This window comes from Diabrotica virgifera, chromosome 4 (assembly GCF_917563875.1).
Source record: "Diabrotica virgifera virgifera chromosome 4, PGI_DIABVI_V3a".
Classification (NCBI taxonomy): domain Eukaryota; kingdom Metazoa; phylum Arthropoda; class Insecta; order Coleoptera; family Chrysomelidae; genus Diabrotica; species Diabrotica virgifera.
Genome location: NC_065446.1, coordinates 160822870 through 160844773, shown reverse-complemented (window position 1 = coordinate 160844773; position 21904 = coordinate 160822870). Strand labels below are relative to the sequence as shown.

General features: G+C 35.8%; 1 protein-coding gene across 1 annotated transcript in view; it reads left to right on the top strand.

Moving 5' to 3' along the window:
• Positions 1-21904, top strand: part of LOC114332941 (rabankyrin-5) — a 241665-nt gene that overhangs the window by 198814 nt on the left and 20947 nt on the right. The window contains exon 12 of the mRNA XM_050648465.1: positions 13682-13918. Coding sequence (XP_050504422.1) covers positions 13682-13918 — 237 coding nt within the window. The remainder of the gene's footprint in view (positions 1-13681; positions 13919-21904) is intronic.

Genomic DNA, 21904 nt, shown 5'->3' with positions numbered 1-21904 from the left:
GCGTATGCATGAAGTCTGTATACCCAGTAGAAGCCGAGTTGTAGCTAAAAGTGTTTAAAAGAAGGTTTATTTTTGTTTTTTTTTAAATAACTTCTAACATTAAAAGTGAGTTACGCTCAAAACATTGTTGGTCCCTTTTATATTTTGTTAAATAGAATCGCGAAAATCAACCCCTAATTAGCATACCAAATAAAATTAATCGTTACCGCCTCACAAGTTACTTTACTTATGTATTGTTTATATTATCTATAAGTTTAATTGGTTCAAAGTACTCATTTTTGAAAAAAATTGGTTTTAAAGTAAATTTTTTTTTAATTTTGAAAAACATTTTTTTTTCACACATCTTAAACGTTATTAGTAATACCAAAAATCTCAAAGAGTAATAAAATGTATGTATTGCTTTTCTGAATATTTTGGATTTTTTATTTTCCTGTTAGACAAAAATTGGTTATACTACGGCTGTTCAAAATTTGCATACACTCGTGATTAGTGACTCGTTCAAGCCATTGTAACTACGGCCTTTTCAAAAATTAGCACTTTGAACCGATGAAACCTACATATCATATAAAGAATACATAAGCAAAGTAATTTGTGAAGCGGCAACGATTAATTTTATTTGGGTTGCTAATAAGGGTTTTGATTTTCGCGATTCTTTTTATTAAAAATAAAAGGAACCGACAATATTTTGAGCGTAACTTACTTACTCTCAATGTTGGAAGTTTTTTTAAACAACAAAAATAAACCTTTTTTAAACACTTTAAAAAAAGTTGTAATGAGTTTTCCCCAAAAAGTGCTCCTTTTTTTGGTTATTTCACGTTGAAATATTCGATGTTCACTCGAATGATTCGAATTTGACGGAGAAGAACCTACTTTTCATTAGCTACAAGTCTGCGCTTCTACTGGGTCTACAGACTTCATGCGTATACAACTTTTTTTTTCACTTTTTTATAAGCTATATTTTTGCTAAGAATATTTTTTCGATAAAGTACTTACTTTTTGAGTTATTTGTGAAAAACCGTACAAAAACATGTTTTTTTTTTGTTAAAAATGAACGTATTAACTCGCAAATAACTTGCAAAGTACTGACTTAGTAAAAAAAACTCTATAGAACAATAGTTGCTTAGAATTAGTCATTTTATCCAATTCCGGACTTATTTTGATTGTATATTTTTCACCCCCGAGAAGGGGGTATTCCCCCTAAACAAACCAGTTCTATAGCATTCTATACCTTCCGGTACCCAATCGCCAAGCCTGTCGATCTAGCCAGTCTCTTGAAGATTTCTTTCTGACATGGCTTTTGTAATTCCTTGTTTCCAGGAGGTCGGTGGCCTTCCTCTTTTCTGTTTTTCTGGCGGTATCCATCTCATTGTAATATTTGAAAGTTTTTCATCTCCCATTCGTTGAACGTTTCCATACCAAATGAGTTGGTTCCGTTGTACATCTTCCACTATCGTTTTCTGCTTACCTACTTTTTCTTTGTTCTTTTCATTTCGAACATGGTCACATTTCGATATTCTGGCAGCTCTTCTAAAAAAATCCATTTCTGTAGTAAGCAGCTTATTTCCGGATTTTTTTGTGATTTGCCAACACTTTCGGACTTATTTTGAATGTATATTTTTCACCAAAGAGAAGGGGGTAGTCCTTTCCATTTTTGTAAAATGGATGGGATGCACAATTGTAAACTTTTTCTTATATAATAATAGACAATTTCAACTACCTATTCCTAAATTTTTATCCTTCCTTTATTTTTTTTAGGTTTTCGTAAAGTTTTGTGTTCTTTGATCGATCTAATTCATTTTATCGATCTAGTTCATTTTATCTATTTAATTTATTAAAAATTTGAAAATTTTTGAATTTTTTTGAAAAAAAAATCAGTAAATAAAAGGGAAATTTATGACTATCAATCTGCAATCAATCACAAACAAGTCTGGCTAATTTAATCTGCCAAAGCCAATTTTCAGAAAAAAAAACTTTATAAAACAATATACCACTTTGAGTAAGAGAAACAATTTACATCAATTAGTTGATTAACTTAAAATTTAAAAACAATAGTTTGCTTCCCAACGATCTCCTCAAGATACCTCCCACTTTTTCGATTTTTAATGAAGTTGAAAACCACTAGACAACACGTAGTATAAATGATCGCTTGGTACGCGTCTGTTCTTTGCTTCCATTATAGTATATTCCTTAAGCCGGCATGTAAGTATTATTAACATCTTCAAACCTTACGTGAGTAATATTGGCACTATTTAAGATATACCCATTCCAACTATTTTAGTTACAAATTCTAATCTTTTAGCATTTTGAGTGGATGGACCTCTTACTCTGGGCTAATTAGCAAAATACAAGGAAAAGTTATTTAACAGCAATTTTATTGCTGGAATCGAATCTTATGACCCTATATATTAATAATGTAGGTATGCAAAGTCCGCATATAGTGTGCTACTTTTTTATAAACAAAATGGCGCCCGAAAATCGTGTTTTTTCAATTTTTGCTCTATAACTTCAAAAATTTTAACTTTACACCAAAAACACCCAAATAAAAATTCACCGTAATTAAATTCTGCATAGAGACGTGTTTTTCCCGATTTACTAGGTCCAACCTAATTTTTGATTGGAATTTTGCTATTTTTGGCAATTTTCACTCGTAATATCGATAGTTTTTATTATAATAATATATGTTATGAGTATTTTAAAGATATGAAAATTGGTGTGGAGAAAGAGGACCGAAATAAAAAGGTGACTGTTCAAAAATTATGATCCTATTGTTTATATCTTTGTCGTAAATGCCGGTCAACTTTGACCGGTTGTATCTCAGGAACCACTCATCACAATTAAACGTTTTTTCTTTTAAAAGAAATGTTCTATCGCTTTTTTTCCAATGCCGTTTTCATGATTTAATTTAATTTAATATTTCCCGAGACATTATATTTGTTTATAAGCCAAAAAATTGTTTATAATTTTAAAATACTCCTGAGGCCGCTTAAATAGTCCAATTTCAATTCTGTAAATTACATTAGATAGGTACAGTATCTTTGTACTGTACCTAGCTATTCTTATCTATCATAATTATTGTGGTTATTATAGCGACCGTAAATTTTTAATTAACAATTCAATTGTTGCTGTTTATTTGATTTCCATTGGCTTCTGGAATTATAATCTATACGAAAAGAGTTTTTATATTACCAAGTTATTTAATTATTCATAAACAAGCACTTATCTAACATTTTAGTTGAAAATTAAAGATTTTGTTGGAAAAACCCGCATTTTCCGGGGAAAATTTTCGTCGAAGTCAATGGGTAAAAACATGTCTATTGTCCAATATCAAATATTCAGTATTCATATCCGAAATTGGACAGTATCATTTTATCACCCAGTAGATCGAATGCATTTATTTGTTATTAAACACACACACGTAATTAATTAAATTACATACACATTTGGTCAATTATCAATAATATAATTTGGACATCAGCCAAAAGTTGCTGACATAAGATAAACAATTTACCTTAATTAGATACACAAAATCACGCGGGGCCCGTGTTTACATTGACCCAATTTAAACTTATATAAAACTAAGATCTCTTGTCTAGAAATTCAATTATTATTAATTCATTAACGCGAGTGATTGTCTTCAACGATCATCATTTAAGTCTTTACTCAAAGTACCCCGGGTCAACATCCATAGTGTAAGTCTCATCAATAAACTCTGCTACTATTATTTGGTGTTTCCATCACAACTTAAAGACCATCTACACTGAGCCAACGAAGGGATATTGTTCAAGGTCCTATCGAGAAAAAGAATACTTCAAGGAAGTTTGAGAAAGCCTATACAGTCCACACCAGCAACACCCTCAGAGAGAGACCACTAGACCCGGGAGAACGAGAGCCGATTGCAGAGCTAAGAGCAGTACCAAAGCCGAGAGCCGATTGCAGAGCAAATAGCAGTACCATACCCGAGAGCCGATTGCAGAGCTAAGAGCAGTACCAAAGCCGAGAGCCGATTGCAGAGCAAAGAGCAGTACCATAGCCGAGAGCCGATTGCAGAGCTAAGAGCAGTACCAAAGCCGAGAGCCGATTGCAGAGCTAAGAGCAGTACCATAGCCGAGAGCCGATTGCAGAGCTAAGAGCAGTACCAAAGCCGAGAGCCGATTGCAGAGCTAAGAGCAGTACCATAGCCGAGAGCCGATTGCAGAGCTAAGAGCAGTACCAAAGCCGAGAGCCGATTGCAGAGCTAAGAGCAGTACCAAAGCCGAGAGCCGATTGCAGAGCTAAGAGCAGTACCATAGCCGAGAGCCGATTGCAGAGCTAAGAGCAGTACCAAAGCCGAGAGCCGATTGCAGAGCTAAGAGCAGTACCAAAACCGAGAGCCGATTGCAGAGCTAAGAGCAGTACCATAGCCGAGAGCCGATTGCAGAGCCTACCAGAAGCGAGGGACCCTAGACGTCTAAGAAAACAAAAAAAAAACCGTAAGTTTTTGAATAATTACAAAATCTTCCAACTGTTACAATCGTACAATTTAACAAGTTTGTATTTTTATTATAATTCAACAATCTAGAACAACAATCTCCACTCTATCAATAGTAAAATAATGTACTTTAGAATGTATACCATATAAATAATACAGAGACAAAAATATATTTAAAAAATAATTTGAAAAAAAAAAAGAAACGTTCATAAACATATAGCTTGCTTTAATTTCAATTAAATACTTTATTTCGAAAAAATTAAAATACTACGTAACTTATAGAACGATAAAAGTCCACTCTATATAATAATTTCAGTTAAATTTTCACTATTTTAGAAAATGAAAATATTTTACCTATTTCTGTAAAAATTAATCACATAGATATCTAATTGCCAAATTTGAATAAGATTCCAGTATTAATATTACATATATCATTTACAGATCTTTTATAAATACAAAGGTTCATTAAATTATCCAACCAAAGAATTTCAATTTTAGCGTTAGTGAAATCGTAATACTATTCAGTTTATTTACAAACAGAAATCACTTAGTCAGGCAAGCGACCTACGGTAACGTTGAAAAATTGCAAACTTGACAAGGGCATACAATTACATTTTTATTTATATACATTCTGGCTTACGAGAGAGCGTGATAGTACAGGTATAGTAAATAAATATAATTGTTAATAAGCAGATATTTTTTTTTGTGTGAATTTGATGGCCTTGGACTAGCCAATTAGCCAGACATTATAGGCATATTTAAGTACATTGCTTAATAAATAAAATACAGTTCATATTGTTTAATATATTTACCGCTGAATTTAAAATTTTATAAAAATAACCATGGAAAGTGTATACGTTAAGCAAGCGGAGATAGGAGCAGAATTAGCGAAACTAGTTTCAAATACTAAAAAGGATTCTCAATCTCGGAGGACTCAACAATACATCCGGGATAGGCAGGAAAAATTAGAAGAATATTGGGCAAAATTTCTGAATAACCACGAAAAGCTGCTAGAAGGAGGTATAACGAAAGAAAAATATTTTGAAACAAAATACCATGATCAGGTATTTAAGACATATATTGAGGGGAAAACCCTGTTGGAAGAATATGGAAGGGTGCTGAAAAGAGGAAAAGCACCGAAAGTAAAGGAGATACAGATAAGGAAGCAAAGAATCGAGGAATTATTACGGCCAGAAAATGAACAAGATTTGCAGGAGGATGAAGAGCTGCAGTCAGAGTTAAGAGAATACATGGAAAAGGTGAATACACTAATAATTGAAGCAGCAGCAAATGAGGAACTAGACGCTATAGATAATGGAGAAGTAGAGAGAATAAATCAACTAAAGAGGAGAGTCAGGGAAACCTTGAAGAAAATAAGGCCAGGAATGCAACGGCCAGAAAGCACACAGAGGAGGGACGGTGTGACATTACCGCAGGTAAAAATCCCTGTGTATGAAGGCAGGTATGAAACGTGGAGAACTTTCCACGATCTGTTTACAAAAGTAATACATGAAAACGACCAGTTATCAAACGCAGAAAAAATGCAGTACCTAAAAACTCAACTAAGAGGGGAAGCCAACAGAATGATACAACACTTAAACATATCCGAGGCCAACTACGAAGTGGCCTGGAACATGCTAAAAGATAGATATGAGAATCCCAGGATGATATTGTTTAAATTGATAGACAGGATGCTACTAGCACAGGAAGTAAAGGAATCTTCTGCTAGAGCATTGAAATCACTACATGACACCTTCCACGAAAGTCTGGAAGCCATAGGAGGGTTAGGAACAGACACGGAAGCGTGGAGCCCATTGGTAGCCCGAATTATCATAACGAAATGGGACAATGAAACCAGGAGGCTGTACGAAAACCACGTTGGAGACAGTAGAGAGATACCGACGTACAAATCGACACAAACATTCTTACAGCGAAGATTCCAGACACTGGAACTGCTGGAGTCAGAAAAAAGACAAGAGAAGCAAGGAGGATCTGGGAGGAAACCAAGAACACGTTGCGTGATATGCAACGGAGATCACGGAGTACCGAACTGCAGAGAATTTCAGGAACTCAATGTAAGAGACCGAAACAGGATGATAAAAGAAAAAGGATTGTGTGCAAACTGCCTAGCACATAAAAAAGAAAAACAATGTTATGTACAATATAGGTGCAGACACTGTGGCGGAGACCATCACCATATGTTGCATTATGAGAAAGGAACCACAGGCAACAAAAGAAACTCCAATGAAACGAAAGGAGAACAAACACAAGAAAGAAATGGAAGAGATTCGAATAATAGAAGAAACGGGTATCAAGCTAATAGGTACAGAGGAGGAAATAATAATCCATACAACGCCAGAGAACAAAATAACGGAAGGCGAGAAAATACACAAGATACCAATGGGCATAGGAATATCAACGACCACCAAAGAGGACAGAATTCAGTAAACTGTGCAAGCCATAAGGAAGGTGAAGCATTACTAGCGACAGCTGTTGTACGCATAAGAGATGCGAAAGGAGATTCACACATAATGAGAGCATTAATCGACCAAGGGTCACAATGCGCATTTATAACGGAACAAGCTGCGACGACGTTAGGAACAACAAGGAAGCCCATACAGGCGACCATATCCGGGATAGGCTCGTCAGGAGAAAAAACAGCCAATTGGAGTATGAAACTTTTAATCGAAACTCATTACGAAAGTGACTTCGAGATGGAAATAGAAGCACTAGTATTACCGAAGATAACAAGGAATTTACCGGAACAGGATATAATTCTACCGGACTATAACGAGAAAAATGCAATACTGGCAGATCCAAGATATTACAAGGTAGGGAAAATAGACTTACTACTAGGAGTAAAAGAATACAGTTACATATTGACAGAAGGGATGCACAGAATAAGTAATGGACTCCTGAGTCAAAACACCAAACTAGGATGGATAGTTTCGGGGATAGCACAAGAGAAGGAGACTACAAAAGCAGAAGTATGCTGTATGATATCCAGACAAGAGATGGACATACAAATAAAGAAATTCTGGGAATTAGAAGAAGTAAATCAGGAAACAAGTTTATCAGTAGAAGAACAAGAATGTGAAAAAATGTATCGACAGACAGTAAAAAGAGATGAAGACGGGAGATACGAAGTGAGAATTCCGTTTAAGGAAGACGTAACAAAGCTAGGAGAATCTAAGCAGCAGGCATTCGCCAGATTGATGCAACTAGAAAGGAAGTTTGCAAAAGACAAACAGTTAGAAGCGAATTACAGACAATTCATGGAAGATTATGAAAACCAAGGTCATATGGTAATAGCAGAAAACCAGGGAGATGGGTACTACCTACCTCATCATCCAGTGAGAAAAGAGGACAGTACTACAACGAAAATAAGAGCCGTGTTTGATGCATCAAGTAAAAGCTCATCGGCAGTAAGCCTGAATGATATTATGCACACAGGGCCGAAATTACAACAAGATTTGACAAATATACTATTACGATGGAGATCCAATAAGATAGCATACTCAGCGGATTTGGAAAAAATGTTTAGACAAATCAGAATGGCAGAAGAAGACCAAAAATATCAAAAAATTTTGTGGAGAAAGGACACAAAGGGCCCAATACAAGAATATAACTTAACGACGGTGACATACGGCACGGCAGCAGCACCATTTTTAGCGTTGAGAACAATACAGCAATTACAAGAAGACGAAGGAGCGAGGTTCCCGTTGGCATCGAAAATTGTAAAAGAAAACATGTATGTAGACGATATACTAGGAGGAGCGGAGACAGTGCAGGAAGCAGAAATAGCCCAAAAGGAATTAATACAACTGTTCAGAAAAGGAGGTTTCATTCTCAGAAAATGGTTGAGCAACGAAGAAAAAATAATGGAGAACGTACCGGAGGAAATGAGGAACGTAGACTCCAAGGCATTCAAACAAGAAGAAGTACGGAAAACGTTAGGAATACACTGATCCCCTAAAGAAGATATAATCACATTCAAAATAGGGATAACGACAGCAAAGAAAATAACGAAAAGACACGTACTGTCAGAAGTAGCAAAACTATACGACCCACTAGGGTGGATAGCACCTGTAGTAATTCAGGCGAAAATGTTCATACAGGAATTATGGGAGCAAAAAACCAGTTGGGATAAAGAATTAACTAGCAACCAACAAAGCAGGTGGAATACATACCAGGCGCAATTAGTAAATCTGGAGAAAATAACATTGCCCAGGTGGAACAACTTAAGCAAGACAAACAGAGTAGAAGTACATGGATTTGCAGATGCATCTATGAAAGGATATGGAGCGGTAATCTACTCAAGGGTGTTAGGCCCAGAAATCAAAACGAATCTAATGATAGCAAAATCGAAAGTCGCACCATTGAAAGGAAAAACGACATTACCGAGGCTCGAGTTGTGTGCCGCGGTGCTATTAGCAAATTTAATGAAGAAAACCCTACAAGCATTGAATAGGGAAAACATTGAGGTATATGCATGGTCAGACTCAATGATAACCCTGGCTTGGATAAGGGGATCATCAAAAAGGTGGAAAATGTTCGTCGCCAACAGAGTAGAGGAAATAAGAGGCGTTATAGGACCGAAAAATTGGCATAAGGTAGATACGAAGGAAAACCCAGCGGACATCCTCTCACGCGGAAGTACCGCATCAGAATTATTAGAAGCAGAGCTATGGTGGAAGGGACCAACTTGGCTGACTAGTAACAAAACTTTAACGCAGGAATCAGAAGAAATACCAGAGACAAATGAGGAGGAAGTCAAAACGAAAATAACGGTGCACACGACAACGATAAAGGAGGACATATGCGAGAGATTCTCAAATTTAGAAAGAATGAGAAGAGTACTTGCATATTGTAGGAGATTTGCAGACAAATGCAGAAAAAAGAAGGACAGTGGACAAAGTCAGCTGACAGTCCAAGAATTAGAGGAAACGCTATTAAAGGTGATAAAGCACACACAGCACGCCTACTTCAAACAAGAAATAAAGAAGCTGGAGAAGAAACAGCAGTTAGACAAGAAAAATAAATTAGCGTCATTGGTACCATTCCTGGATAGACAAGGAATTCTAAGAGTCACCGGAAGACTGAGACACACGAATCTAAAGTACGGAGAAAAACATCCGATAATTTTGCCAAAGGATAGTGCATTAACAAAGTTACTTATAACAGATAGTCACGCAAAAAATCTACATAGCGGATTACAACAAACACTACAGTATATAAAAAGGAAATACTGGATAATCAACGGCAGAAGAACCGTGAAAGATCATCTAGCAAAATGCTTAAGGTGCAGGAGGTATAAAAGCCAAGCAGCACAACAATTAATGGGAGATCTACCGAAAGACAGAGTGAACCCGAGTCATCCCTTTACTAACACAGGGATAGATTATGCCGGGCCAATAAAAATAAGTACCACGAGAGGCAGAGGACAGAGGAGCTATAAGGGCTACATCTCAGTATTTGTGTGTCTGTCAACGAAGGCAGTACACCTCGAAATAGTAAGCGATATATCTACGGATGCATTCATCGCGGCGTTCAAGAGATTTACGGCACGCAGAGGACAGTGCAACAACGTATACAGCGATAACGGAACCACATTCGTAGGAACAGCAAATTTGTTGAAAAAAGAAAATCAAAAAATAGATGACGAGATAAAACAAGGATTACTGGCACTAGGTACCCAATGGCATGTCATACCTGCATATGCACCACATTTCGGAGGACTATGGGAGAGCGCAGTGCGGATAATGAAATATCACTTGAAAAGAATCATCGGGGAAACATTTCTAACATATGAAGAATTGAGTACGGTGCTGACACAAATAGAAGCATGTATGAACTCGAGACCATTATGTGGGTCATCAGAAGACCCTGAAGGGAAAATAGCCCTGACACCAGCTCACTTCCTTATAGGGAGAGAAATTATATCACCAAATCGGGAAGAAGAGCTTACGACTTATTTGAAGATGCCGACGAGGTGGAGATTATTGGAGAAAATAAAAAGAGACTTCTGGAAAATTTGGAAACAGGAATACCTGCACCAATTACAACAGAGAAATAGATGGCATAAGGCGCACTCTAACATAAAAGAAGAAGAAATAGTTATAATAAAAGAAGAAGATACACCTCCAGGCAGATGGCCATTAGCGAGGGTAACAGAAACACACCCTGGAGCGGAGGGACTAACCAGAGTCGTAACAGTGAGAAAGGCGAACGGGAAACTGACAAAAAGACCCATACATAAACTAATACGACTGGAAGAAGAGAAACAGGAAAAGCCGAAGAAGGCAGCAGCACTAAGATGGAAGAAAATACTAGTAGCTATAATGTTTTTAACGATGTTAAAACCCATAAAGGCAGAACCGTATAAAATATATAATCCGGAACCAGGATTTTTCACAGAAGATCTTGGAGAGGTCGTTATAGACCGGGGAACATTTCGAATAAAGGTGTTACTAGAAAAGGGAAGAATTCGAACAGAGCACCAACTAATAGGAAATATGATACAAGGAGTACGAGAACTGTGTCAGGATATAAAAATCGTGAATTGTAAGGATATAATAGGGAAGTTAGAGGAAGGACAAAGAAAGGCGGAATCAGTAAGCGAGGGGTTGACAGTAGAAATAAAAGCAAGGGAAAGAAGAGGAATATTAGGAACAATATTAACCTCAGTATTTGGAGTCAATGACGAAGCCTACAGTAACATTGAAGCATTAGACAATAACCAAAAGGAGCTAATAAAGGGATCACAGCATCAAGCGAAGATAATGTTAGAAACAATAACATCAATCAATCACACAGAGAACAGGATAAACGAGCAAATGAACAAGTTTAACAAAGCACTAATCACAGGCCTACAAGAAATATCTAAAGGACTTAACGAAGTAGAAGACAAAGCACAGAGACTAGAAACCGAATATAGCACGTTGCGAATACAAACGATAGCGCTGCAAGTTATGGAATTCATAAACGAATATACTCAATTTTACGAGGGAATATTAAACCTTCACTATAACCACGGACACTTCATTGATATAGTGAAACCGGGTGAGATAACCAAATTGATAGAGAAAGCAGGGCAGATACTGCCACAAGGGGTCGAAATACGACGACAGCCCATTATAGAAACAGAAGTCAGTCATGACGACAGATATATAACAGTCATCGGCTATTTCATAGTGACAGGGAAAATTAAGTACAGCATGCTGAAAGTCACGGCCATACCACTTAACGTTGAGGGGTCGGTGTTGCGCACATTTGTCGCCCCAAGGAATCTACTGGTCGTAGATTATAACACACTGCACTACTTCGAATTGACCGCAGAAGATAGGGAAAGATGTTTACTGTTGACAAAGACGCAGATAGCGTGCTCACCAACGGCTATAAGGAACATGGATAACCAACCAAACTGCACACTTGAAGAAATTTATGAGCGATCTAAGAATAGCACATGTCCAGTGGTAGCCAGGACAATACAGACAGCTCAATGGAGTAAGATGGGTACCCCCAACCTCTGGCTCGTTATCACGCCAGTCACGATACACATATCCATTATTTGCGATGGAAATCGGAGCGAAAGAGTACTGGAACGAGTCACATTCCTGAAACTTTCACCCAAATGTATCGCCCAAACGAAAAATATTACATTACTCCCCACTAGCAGTGGGATGGAGAGAGCGGTAACAAGCTACCTGAAGGCGCCAATCACTCCTGTGGCCCAATTGGTGGCGAGGACACCCCGCAGGTTTAACATGCCTCTAAACACCTACCTGGACATACCAGGAGGAGAGCTACGTCACGCGTTACTTGAGGAGGAAAGTCTAGAACAAGAAATGACGCATACGCAGTGGCAATCGATTCCAGAATCTAATTGGCATTATTTTGTAGCCACCGGGACCATTACTATAATGGTAATAATTGGGATACTCCGTTATGGAAATACCGTCCTGTTGTACGACTATGTCGTTCAGGGAATCCACATACTCAGACTAACGAACAGGAAGTACCTGTATTAAGTAGTAATCGGCATAACAATGTACCGTCGACTTCAAAGGCCGACATCCCACTCTCCACATTTTCATCCAATTGCCCTAATTTTAATCTAGAGATAGAGTCGGACATTGATAGCTAGAGTACGGTTGGAAGATTGTTGATTATTCTTAAACTATTTATTTATTAACATGTTTGAATTTGACTATTTTATGTAATACTTATATGTAAACTTTGAGTATTGACACTTGGGCCAGTTTTTGCCCGATTCCGCAGTATGTCCAATATCAAATATTCAGTATTCATATCCGAAATTGGACAGTATCATTGTATCACCCAGTAGATCGAATGCATTTATTTGTTATTAAACACACACACACGTAATTAATTAAATTACATACACATTTGGTCAATTATCAATAATATAATTTGGACATCAGCCAAAAGTTGCTGACATAAGATAAACAATTTACCTTAATTAAATACACAAAATCACGCGGGGCCCGTGTTTACATTGACCCAATTTAAACTTATATAAAACTAAGATCTCTTGTCTAGAAATTCAATTATTATTAATTCATTAACGCGAGTGATTGTCTTCAACGATCATCATTTAAGTCTTTACTCAAAGTACCCCGGGTCAACATCCATAGTGTAAGTCTCATCAATAAACTCTGCTACTATTATTTGGTGTTTCCATCACAACTTAAAGACCATCTACACTGAGCCAACGAAGGGATATTGTTCACTATGCAGAATTTAATTACGGTGAATTTTTATTTGGGTGTTTTTGGTGTAAAGAGCAAAAATTGAAATAAACACGATTTTCGGGCGCCATTCTGTTTATAAAAAAAAGTAGCACACTATCTGCGGACTTTGTATACCTATATTATTAATATATACAATCACAAGATTCGATTCCAGCAATAAATTGCTGGTAAATAACTTTTCCCAAAAATGGCGCATTCTCCGATAATCTGCCCAGACTATCTATCGAGGACCTGAATATGGACAGTAATTCGGTCCGGTCGTCCTTTTGACGCATTGAAACAAATTGTGACTCGCAATTGTGACACGCAAACATTGTGATTAAGTACGAATTTAATTTGTACAACCCATTTGATATTTATAGCAGTAAATATTAATAATAATTAAACTACACATTATTAAACCGATATTCTAATGTTAATGGTTCTTAAATTTTTGTAGACTTTAGTAGAACACAGAGCCAACGTTAACATCCGCGACGCAGAAAATAAGACGCCTCTTCATATAGCTATCGAAAGTCAACAAGAAGAAATAATATCTCTGTTGTTGAGTGTTCCCGAAATTGATTTAAGTTTGAGAGATAAAGCAGGCCTTAGTCCTTTCGCCACCGCTCTGACTTTTAGAAATAACAAGGCTGCTCAGGCTATTTTAGATAAGTTTCCTAGTGCTGCCGAACAGGTAAAGTATTAAAGTTATTAACATATTTACGATATCATTCTAAGTAGTACAGTGTATGAAGGTAATAATCAACTATACCCTCTTCTTAAACCAGAAAGAGTAAACTCAAGAGACATATTCACACCCAATAATTTCAGTAGAAAAATATTCTTTTTTGGTTGATCATGTCGGTCTTCAATGGTAATCCATAAGTATTATATTGTTTTTAGAACTCTTTAGCGACGTATTAGTATAATATAATAATATTATGCTAATACATCGCTAAACAGTTCTGATCTAATCGCTTGGCACAATATTTCTCATGACAACGGTAATACAATATTTCTCATGACAAAAGGCTAAAAATTAAAAATTATAGGAATAACGCAGAAAACACACAAAATCGACGATATAACTTAATTAACCTATGAAATTCCAATCATGTCAAAATAAAAAAAAAGCATTGCGGCGCGTTAAATTTGAAATACTCCTCCTAGTTTAAAAACGGTATAGTACCTGCGCTTTCACTGAACCTCCATCGATTTCATTTTCATACTGACGAAATTGGTCAGTAGTTAGATAATACCTCAAGAAATTAAAGTGACATGGTGCCAACTTGCGCTTCTATCCTTGTGGAAATTATTTTATTAAAAATAACCCCAGACATCGACAGAGGGACCATTTCTAAGTAAAATAACTATAACTTCAAGTATGCAGATGAGACTGTGTTAATAGTGGCAGATCATAGTACAATAAATTTCCCAGGTATGGCACGTAATGTTCCAAAATCGGTCTCTTTCGCGCATGACGTAGTAAAGATCCTTCTTCACGCAATGTTTGAATGTAGTTTTATAGGAAAGACTTTTTAATTTTAAATGTTTAATATAATTTGGCTAATTTAATTATAGTAATTATAAAGAAATGATAAAGTTGGGTTATTATAATATTTAATAATAAAAAATATTTCGTAGCTAATTTAATTTTGTTGATTTTCGGGTAGTTATTTTAGCGAGGTTTTGAAACTGATATTTTAGAAACTTGTTATTTTGTTATCACAGATATCCATTATAAAGCATCATCATCATTCTCTTTGCCTTATCCCTATGCGGGGTCGGCTTCCCTAATTGCATTTCTCCACACAATTATATCTTGAGTCATGTCAATGTTAATCCCCTTTACCAACATGTCCTGCCTTATCGTCTCCCCCAGGTCTTCTTTGGTCTTCCTCTCCTACTCCTTCCAGGAATCTGCACTTCAGCTATTCTTCGTATTGGGTAATTAACGTCTCGACGTTGAACATGACCAAACCATCTTAACCTATGCTCTCTCATTTTGGCATCAATTGATGCCGCACCTAGACTTCCCCTAATATACTCATTTCTAATTTTATCCTTCTTTGTCACTCCACTCATCCATCTAAGCATTCTCATTTCCGCCACATGCATTCGTTGTTCATCTGTCTTTTTCACTGCTTAACATTCAGTTCCGTGCATCATAGCCGGTCTTATGGCTGTTTTATAGAATTTTCCCTTCAGCTTCATTGGAATTTTTCTATCACACAACACATCACTCGCTTCTTTCCACTTCATCCATCCAGCCCTAATTCTACTGCGTGCATCTCCATCTATTTCTCCATTACTCTGTAATACCGATCCTAGGTACTTAAAACTATTACTTTTCACAATTATTTCACCATCCAAAGATACCATTTTATTTGTAGTAACTCCATCTTTAAATGAATATTCCAAATACTCTGTTTTTGTCCTACTAAGTTTTAGGCCCGATTGTACATTGGTGGCTTAAGCGATCGCTTAGTTGAACCGGGTTCAATTTTGAGCGTCGGTTTAACTTCATTCGGGTTGTTCAATGCCAAGTTCAGTTAAGCTGAGGTTCATACAAATTTTGGTTAGGTTGGCAACGTAAGGCATGCGTATTCAACCCAATTCCCTCAATTCTTGACATAAATTTTCCCGCCATTTATGTATTATTATTTGGTTTTTGTCAATATACTTTTATTACTGTTATTAGTTAAATCGGTATTTTTTATCGGTTTTTTTTATTAGTTTAATCAATTTCCTACGTTAAATTTGTGAACAGACCATTTGAATAGGTATTATAAGTATTAATAAGATATTATTGCAATGTGTTTATTTTCTTTTTGTAAAAAATTGTTTGTTGGTATTTTTTTCTAGAATGGACGCAAAAATACCTTCCAATTTCACCTCTCAAGAAGAAATATTAGTATCTTTGGCCAAACAATACAGCAAAATTGTACAAAATAAAATGAAACAAATGTCAGCCCCCAAAATTTTAAAGAAGTTCATCAAAGCCATTGATTGTAGCAGATATTAAGATATTTTTATAAATAATTACATAGTTGTATGTATTAGTTTAAATTTCTAAATTTTAAATTAACAAAGTATTCATGCAAAAGATTTTCAACCTCTTCCTACGTTTGACGAATTGTATTGCTTCTCATGATTCTCTAGACAGTTAGATTTTCTAAATTTTTGGCTAATGCCATTGCTACTTCCTCTTCTTCATGTAGTATGGCAAAGGGTTATTAAAAAGCATTGCAATATTGTGTAACTTTGATGTTCCAATTACAATGGAATGGGTCTACCGAATAACAAGTGCCATTTGATTCGTTTTTAAGAAATCGAACAAAAACTGTTAAAATTATAATAATGATAAATTTATACATTTTAAGGATTAGTAATTAATTACTTCAGCGTAGTACCATCTGTTTAATTTCAGTACTTAAATTACATCTCAACTGAACTAACTTTTCTTCGTTATTGATATTTTATGAAGTTTACGGTCTTTAAATGTATATTCTTCTTAACTAGTCATGTTTTGACTGGCTGATTGACATATAGTCCATGCCATTAAAAAAAGGATTAATAATACAGTACAGCTGGTTACAAACTGTATTAATAACTAACCCTTAAATGTATAAATTTACCATTATTCCAATTTTAACAGTTCGATTTCTTAAAAACGAATCACATGGCACTTAACAATTGTTATTCGGTATACCCATTCAGTTGTGTTTATGCATTCTGCATTCTCATTGTGCCTCATTAAATAAAATTTCAGCTTGTGATGAAGGATTACGTAGTGGTGTTATTAGGTTTTTCTTGACTCCGTAACCACTATCACCAACGAAGATACTAATTCAATCTTCACATTCTCTTCCCATAAATATTTAACTGTTTACAGTTATGCTTTCAAATTTAATCAAAAATGTTAATATTTGCCTTATTCTAGGGAAGTAGGTAGGGTATTTAAATAATTTTAGAATGTGAATTAATTTGTTATCATTATTAAATAAAGTGATATGTACCGATACATAAGCATGGTACAAATATAATTAATTTTAAATTTATTAATAAATTATGTACATTTAACTTAATATATTAACAAAATCATTTTCTACATTTGCTTCAAAATCATCCACAAGTTGCAAAAAGGAGCCTGTTGCTTAAAACTGATATGGGTCCACTTCACTGCATAAAACCTTACATAATTTAGGGCAATAAAAACCATGTTCTTAGAAGATACAGCTTGGTTCTTGAAATGTCAATAACAAATTTGCCACTTGTTTTCGTTCTTACCTATCTGTTCGACTTTTTATTCTATGAGCAATAGTTTCATTCAAATAGTGAAGTGAACAGCACAGTATCTTAGATATCCAAAATCTTTGCAAAAATTCATTATCATTACATTTTTTAAAATGATTTTCTCTAGCCCTACACTGTTTTCTGTGTTCTCCTTCCTTCTACAATATTTATCATTTCCAGAAAATCTTCATTACTAGTTAAAATTTTTAGTGAGTTTTATTTTTAAGGTGTAAATATTATGATTTCCGTTGACAATTACAAAAATGTGAGGTTAAAAATCCTTGAACCAGCGTTAAACTGCCGAACATCGACCGCTCAGCTGAACCCGGGCTTAAACCGAGATCAAGAATTAAACTTTGTATGTACAACGCACTTCTTGCCCTGAACTCAGTAATGGCGCTGAGCCGGAGTTGAACTTCGATTGTACAACCGGGCCTTAAACCTTTTTCCTCCAGAGCTTGTCTCCACTGTTCCAGTTTTTGTTCTAAATCTCTTTCACTATTTCCTATTAACACTACATCATCAGCATACATTAGGCACCATGGAATACTACCCTGTAGTTTCGCTGTTATCTGGTCCAAAACTAATGAGAATAAATAAGGACAAAGCACCGAGCCTTGGTGCAATCCTACTTTCACCTGAAATTTATCAGTCTCTCCCATACCTGTCCTAACACTAGTTGTTACTCCCTCATACATATCTCTCACAATCTTTACATATTCGCCAGGGACTCCTTTCTTATTGAGTGCCCACCACAGAACCTCTCGAGGAACTCTATCATATGCTTTCTCAAGATCAATGAATACCATATGAGCGTTGGTCTCTTTATTCCTGTATTTTTGCATCAGTTGCCTTACAATGAATATTGCATCTGTTGTTGATCTGCCCTGCATAAAGCCAAATTGATTATCGGATATTTCGGTTTCTTCACGTATCCGGCTATCAATTACTCTCTCCCATATTTTCATGGAGTGGCTAAGTAGTTGTATAGCCCTGTAGTTTGTGCATTGTTGTATGTCTCCCTTGTTTTTGTAGACAGGTACTGATATGATACTGCTTCTCCATTCGTCTGGCATTTGTCCAACTTCCATAATTCTATTAAATAGACCTGCTAGCCAACTTGTTCCTGTCTCTCCCAATGCTCTCCATACTTCCCCAGGAATCTCATCTGGTCCGACTGCTTTTCCTTTCTTTATTTTTTGAAGCGCTTGAGCCACTTTCTCGTTTGTTATTCTGGTAACCATTGCTGTTACTGTCTCCGTTAACTCCACAGGCTGTCTGTCAAATTCTTCATTTAATAGACTGTCAAAATAATTTCTCCATCTCTTTTTGACATCCTTTTCGTGAATTAGTATTTTATTATTTTCATCTCGGATACATCTAATCTGATTAAAATCTCTTGCATTCTTTGCTCTCTGTTTGGCTATTTTATATATCTTTGCTTTGCCTTCCCTGGTATCAAGTTGATCGTATAGGTTTGAATACGCTTCTGCTTTAGCTTTTGCTACTGCTACTTTCGCTTCCTTTTTGGCGACCATATAGTTTTGAAGATCTATGTCCGATCTGGTTTCTTGCCACTTTTTATATAATTTTCCCTTCTCTTTTATTTTTCCTTGTACTTCATTTGACCACCACCAAGTCTCTTTATCCTGAAACTTCTTTCCTGACGTTTTCCCAAGTATTTCAATAGCCGTCTCTCTAATAATATTGGCCATTTTTCTCCAAATTGTGTTAGGGCTTCCTTTCATGTTCCAACATATTTTTTCTACTATTCTTTCCCTGAATAGACCTTCCTTCTCATCTTTTAGCATCCACCACTTGATTTTTTGTGGTCCTCTCCGATATTTTTGTTTAGTTTCACTTTTTACTTCGATGTCCAGAACAAGCAGCTTATGTTGTTGGCTTACTGTCTCACTAACTATTACCTTGCAGTCCTTGCATTCACGTATGTCTTCTTTCCTTATCATAAAGTAGTCTATTTGGGATTGATGTTGTCCACTTTTGTAGGTAATAAGTTGAGTTTCTCTCTTTTTAAAGAATGTGTTAACAATCGCCATATCCAATGCTGTTGCTAATTCTAACATGTCATCTCCAGCTTCATTTCTAGTTCGAAAGCCTAATCCCCCATGTATTGTTTCATATCCTGTCTTGGCTTGGCCCACATGTGCATTGAAATCACCTATTATAACTTTCTCCTCTGCTGGAATATCACTCAGTACGTCTCCTAATTGGTCATAGAAAGCTCTTCTTTCATTCTCACCCAGACCTGTTTGAGGAGCATACACACACACACACAACATTCAATACCTCTTTATCAATTACAAATTTCACTGACATCATTCTATCACTCGTTCTTACAACTTCTACTACATTATCTTTCATTTCACTATGAGCAATTATACCAACTCCATTTCTGGTGTTACTACTCCCTACATACCACAATTTATATCCATCACCTAGTTCTTTCGCCCTTTATCCTTTCCACCTAGTTTCTTGAATACAAGCAATTTGAACTCTTCTTCGTTTGAGCGCATCCACTAACTTCAGACTCTTACCTGTAAGACTACCAAGATTCCAAGACCCTACCCTGATTTTTCTAACCTGTAATGGTGTTCCCCCTGAGATAGTCCTCACCCGGAGATCCGAACGGAGGCTCATTTTACTTCCGGAACATTTTACCTCAGAGATGCCATCATTTCAGGTATAAGTTTTTAGTGCGTTTGGAGAAGGTCTTTTCATTATTATGGCCTGAAAAGATTTTTGGATATTTGATGCCTGAATGCCTTTTCTATCAGCACCATACCCTGCCCTGCATATAAAGCCATATCCATTATAAAGCATTTCTTAATTATTATTTGTTTATTATACATACAGGTTGATCAAGTGGTACTCCATAGTTCGATATTTCAGTTGTTTAAAGATATAAAAAAAGTAATATCCACATAAAAATGGGTTGCTACAAATTTTAAAATTATTTTCAAATATACAGGGTATCCCACTTCTTAATTTGTTGATGATCACTTTGTAATTTAGGTACTCAAAATTTGTAGCTACACTTGAGTCCAGACTTGAGTACAAACACCAAACACAAAAACAAACAAATACACGAAAGCAAATAAAACTATATAGACACTAACGAGTAAATGTGTTTAAATTAGTCTATACAAACTATAACACATATATACTATCCAAAAAACTGAAAAAAATCGCTAAAAACGAGTTAATTATAAGAATTTTGCAAAATAATCCATGTAATAGTAACTACCACTACAAAAAATGGTTCATCTTCTTCTTCTTCTTCGTTTTTTTGGCTTGCATACAAGTGCATCTGCCAGCACATTTCATGTAGGTTATGCGAGTCTTGCTCGAAGCAATGCACAACCTATATCCTTATATATAACTTTTCTTCAAATATCCATTATTCCATTTAACTAAGAACAAACACATTAGCAACCATGCTCGAAAATTATTCTTCCTTAATAAAGATAAATTGCCATAATTTTACTACAATAACTATAACAGACAACACTAAGCTACTTCACTTTCACGAATTATAACTAAAAATTAACTTTTCTTTGGGGATTATTTAGATAACTTCAAATAAATTTTTCATTCTACATAAAACATCCTTCGGCGGCCATGGCCGCCAAAGCCCCAAAAAAAAAATGGTTCACAGGGATCTTTGCTACGTCACACGCTTGACCTCAGCTGTCAAATTTCATGCGCAAAATTGTACCATGAATTTGTATTGTACCATGGTGGCAGATAATATTGAAGATTTGCAGAGAATAGTCGAAAAAGTTTATAGGGTAAGTTTACATTATGGCTTAAAAATATGAACTCGGGTAAACCAAGTTTCTAATCTTCACCAAAAAAACAAATAATAATACCCAACTTATTATTGATGGCCAAAATGTCGGACGTGAATATAAATACCTACCTTGGAACTACAATAAATCAGAATATCGATTTTGCAAAGGAACTGACAACCAGAATTAAAATTGCACGTAACTGATTTTTATCAAAATGAAAAAACAGTATCGACATCAAAATGCGCATGCTTAAATGTTCCATATTTACTATCCTCCTATACGGTATACGAGTAGAGGCAGATACACTGAATAAATCGGTGATGAGAAAAGTGAAGTTTTCGAGATGTAGCTTTACAGAAGAATCCTGAGAATAACTTTCGTCGTAGACAGAGTCGCGAATGAAAAAGTCTCGCGAAGACTTTTAAAAGAAACAGAACTGAATAATGAAATCAGGATACGAAAACTATAATACCTTGGCCACGCGATGAGAGAAACAAAATACCAGCTTCTTCAGAATATCATGCAGTGAAAGATTTTAGGAAAGCGTAGAATTGGAAGGCGAAGAATGTCAT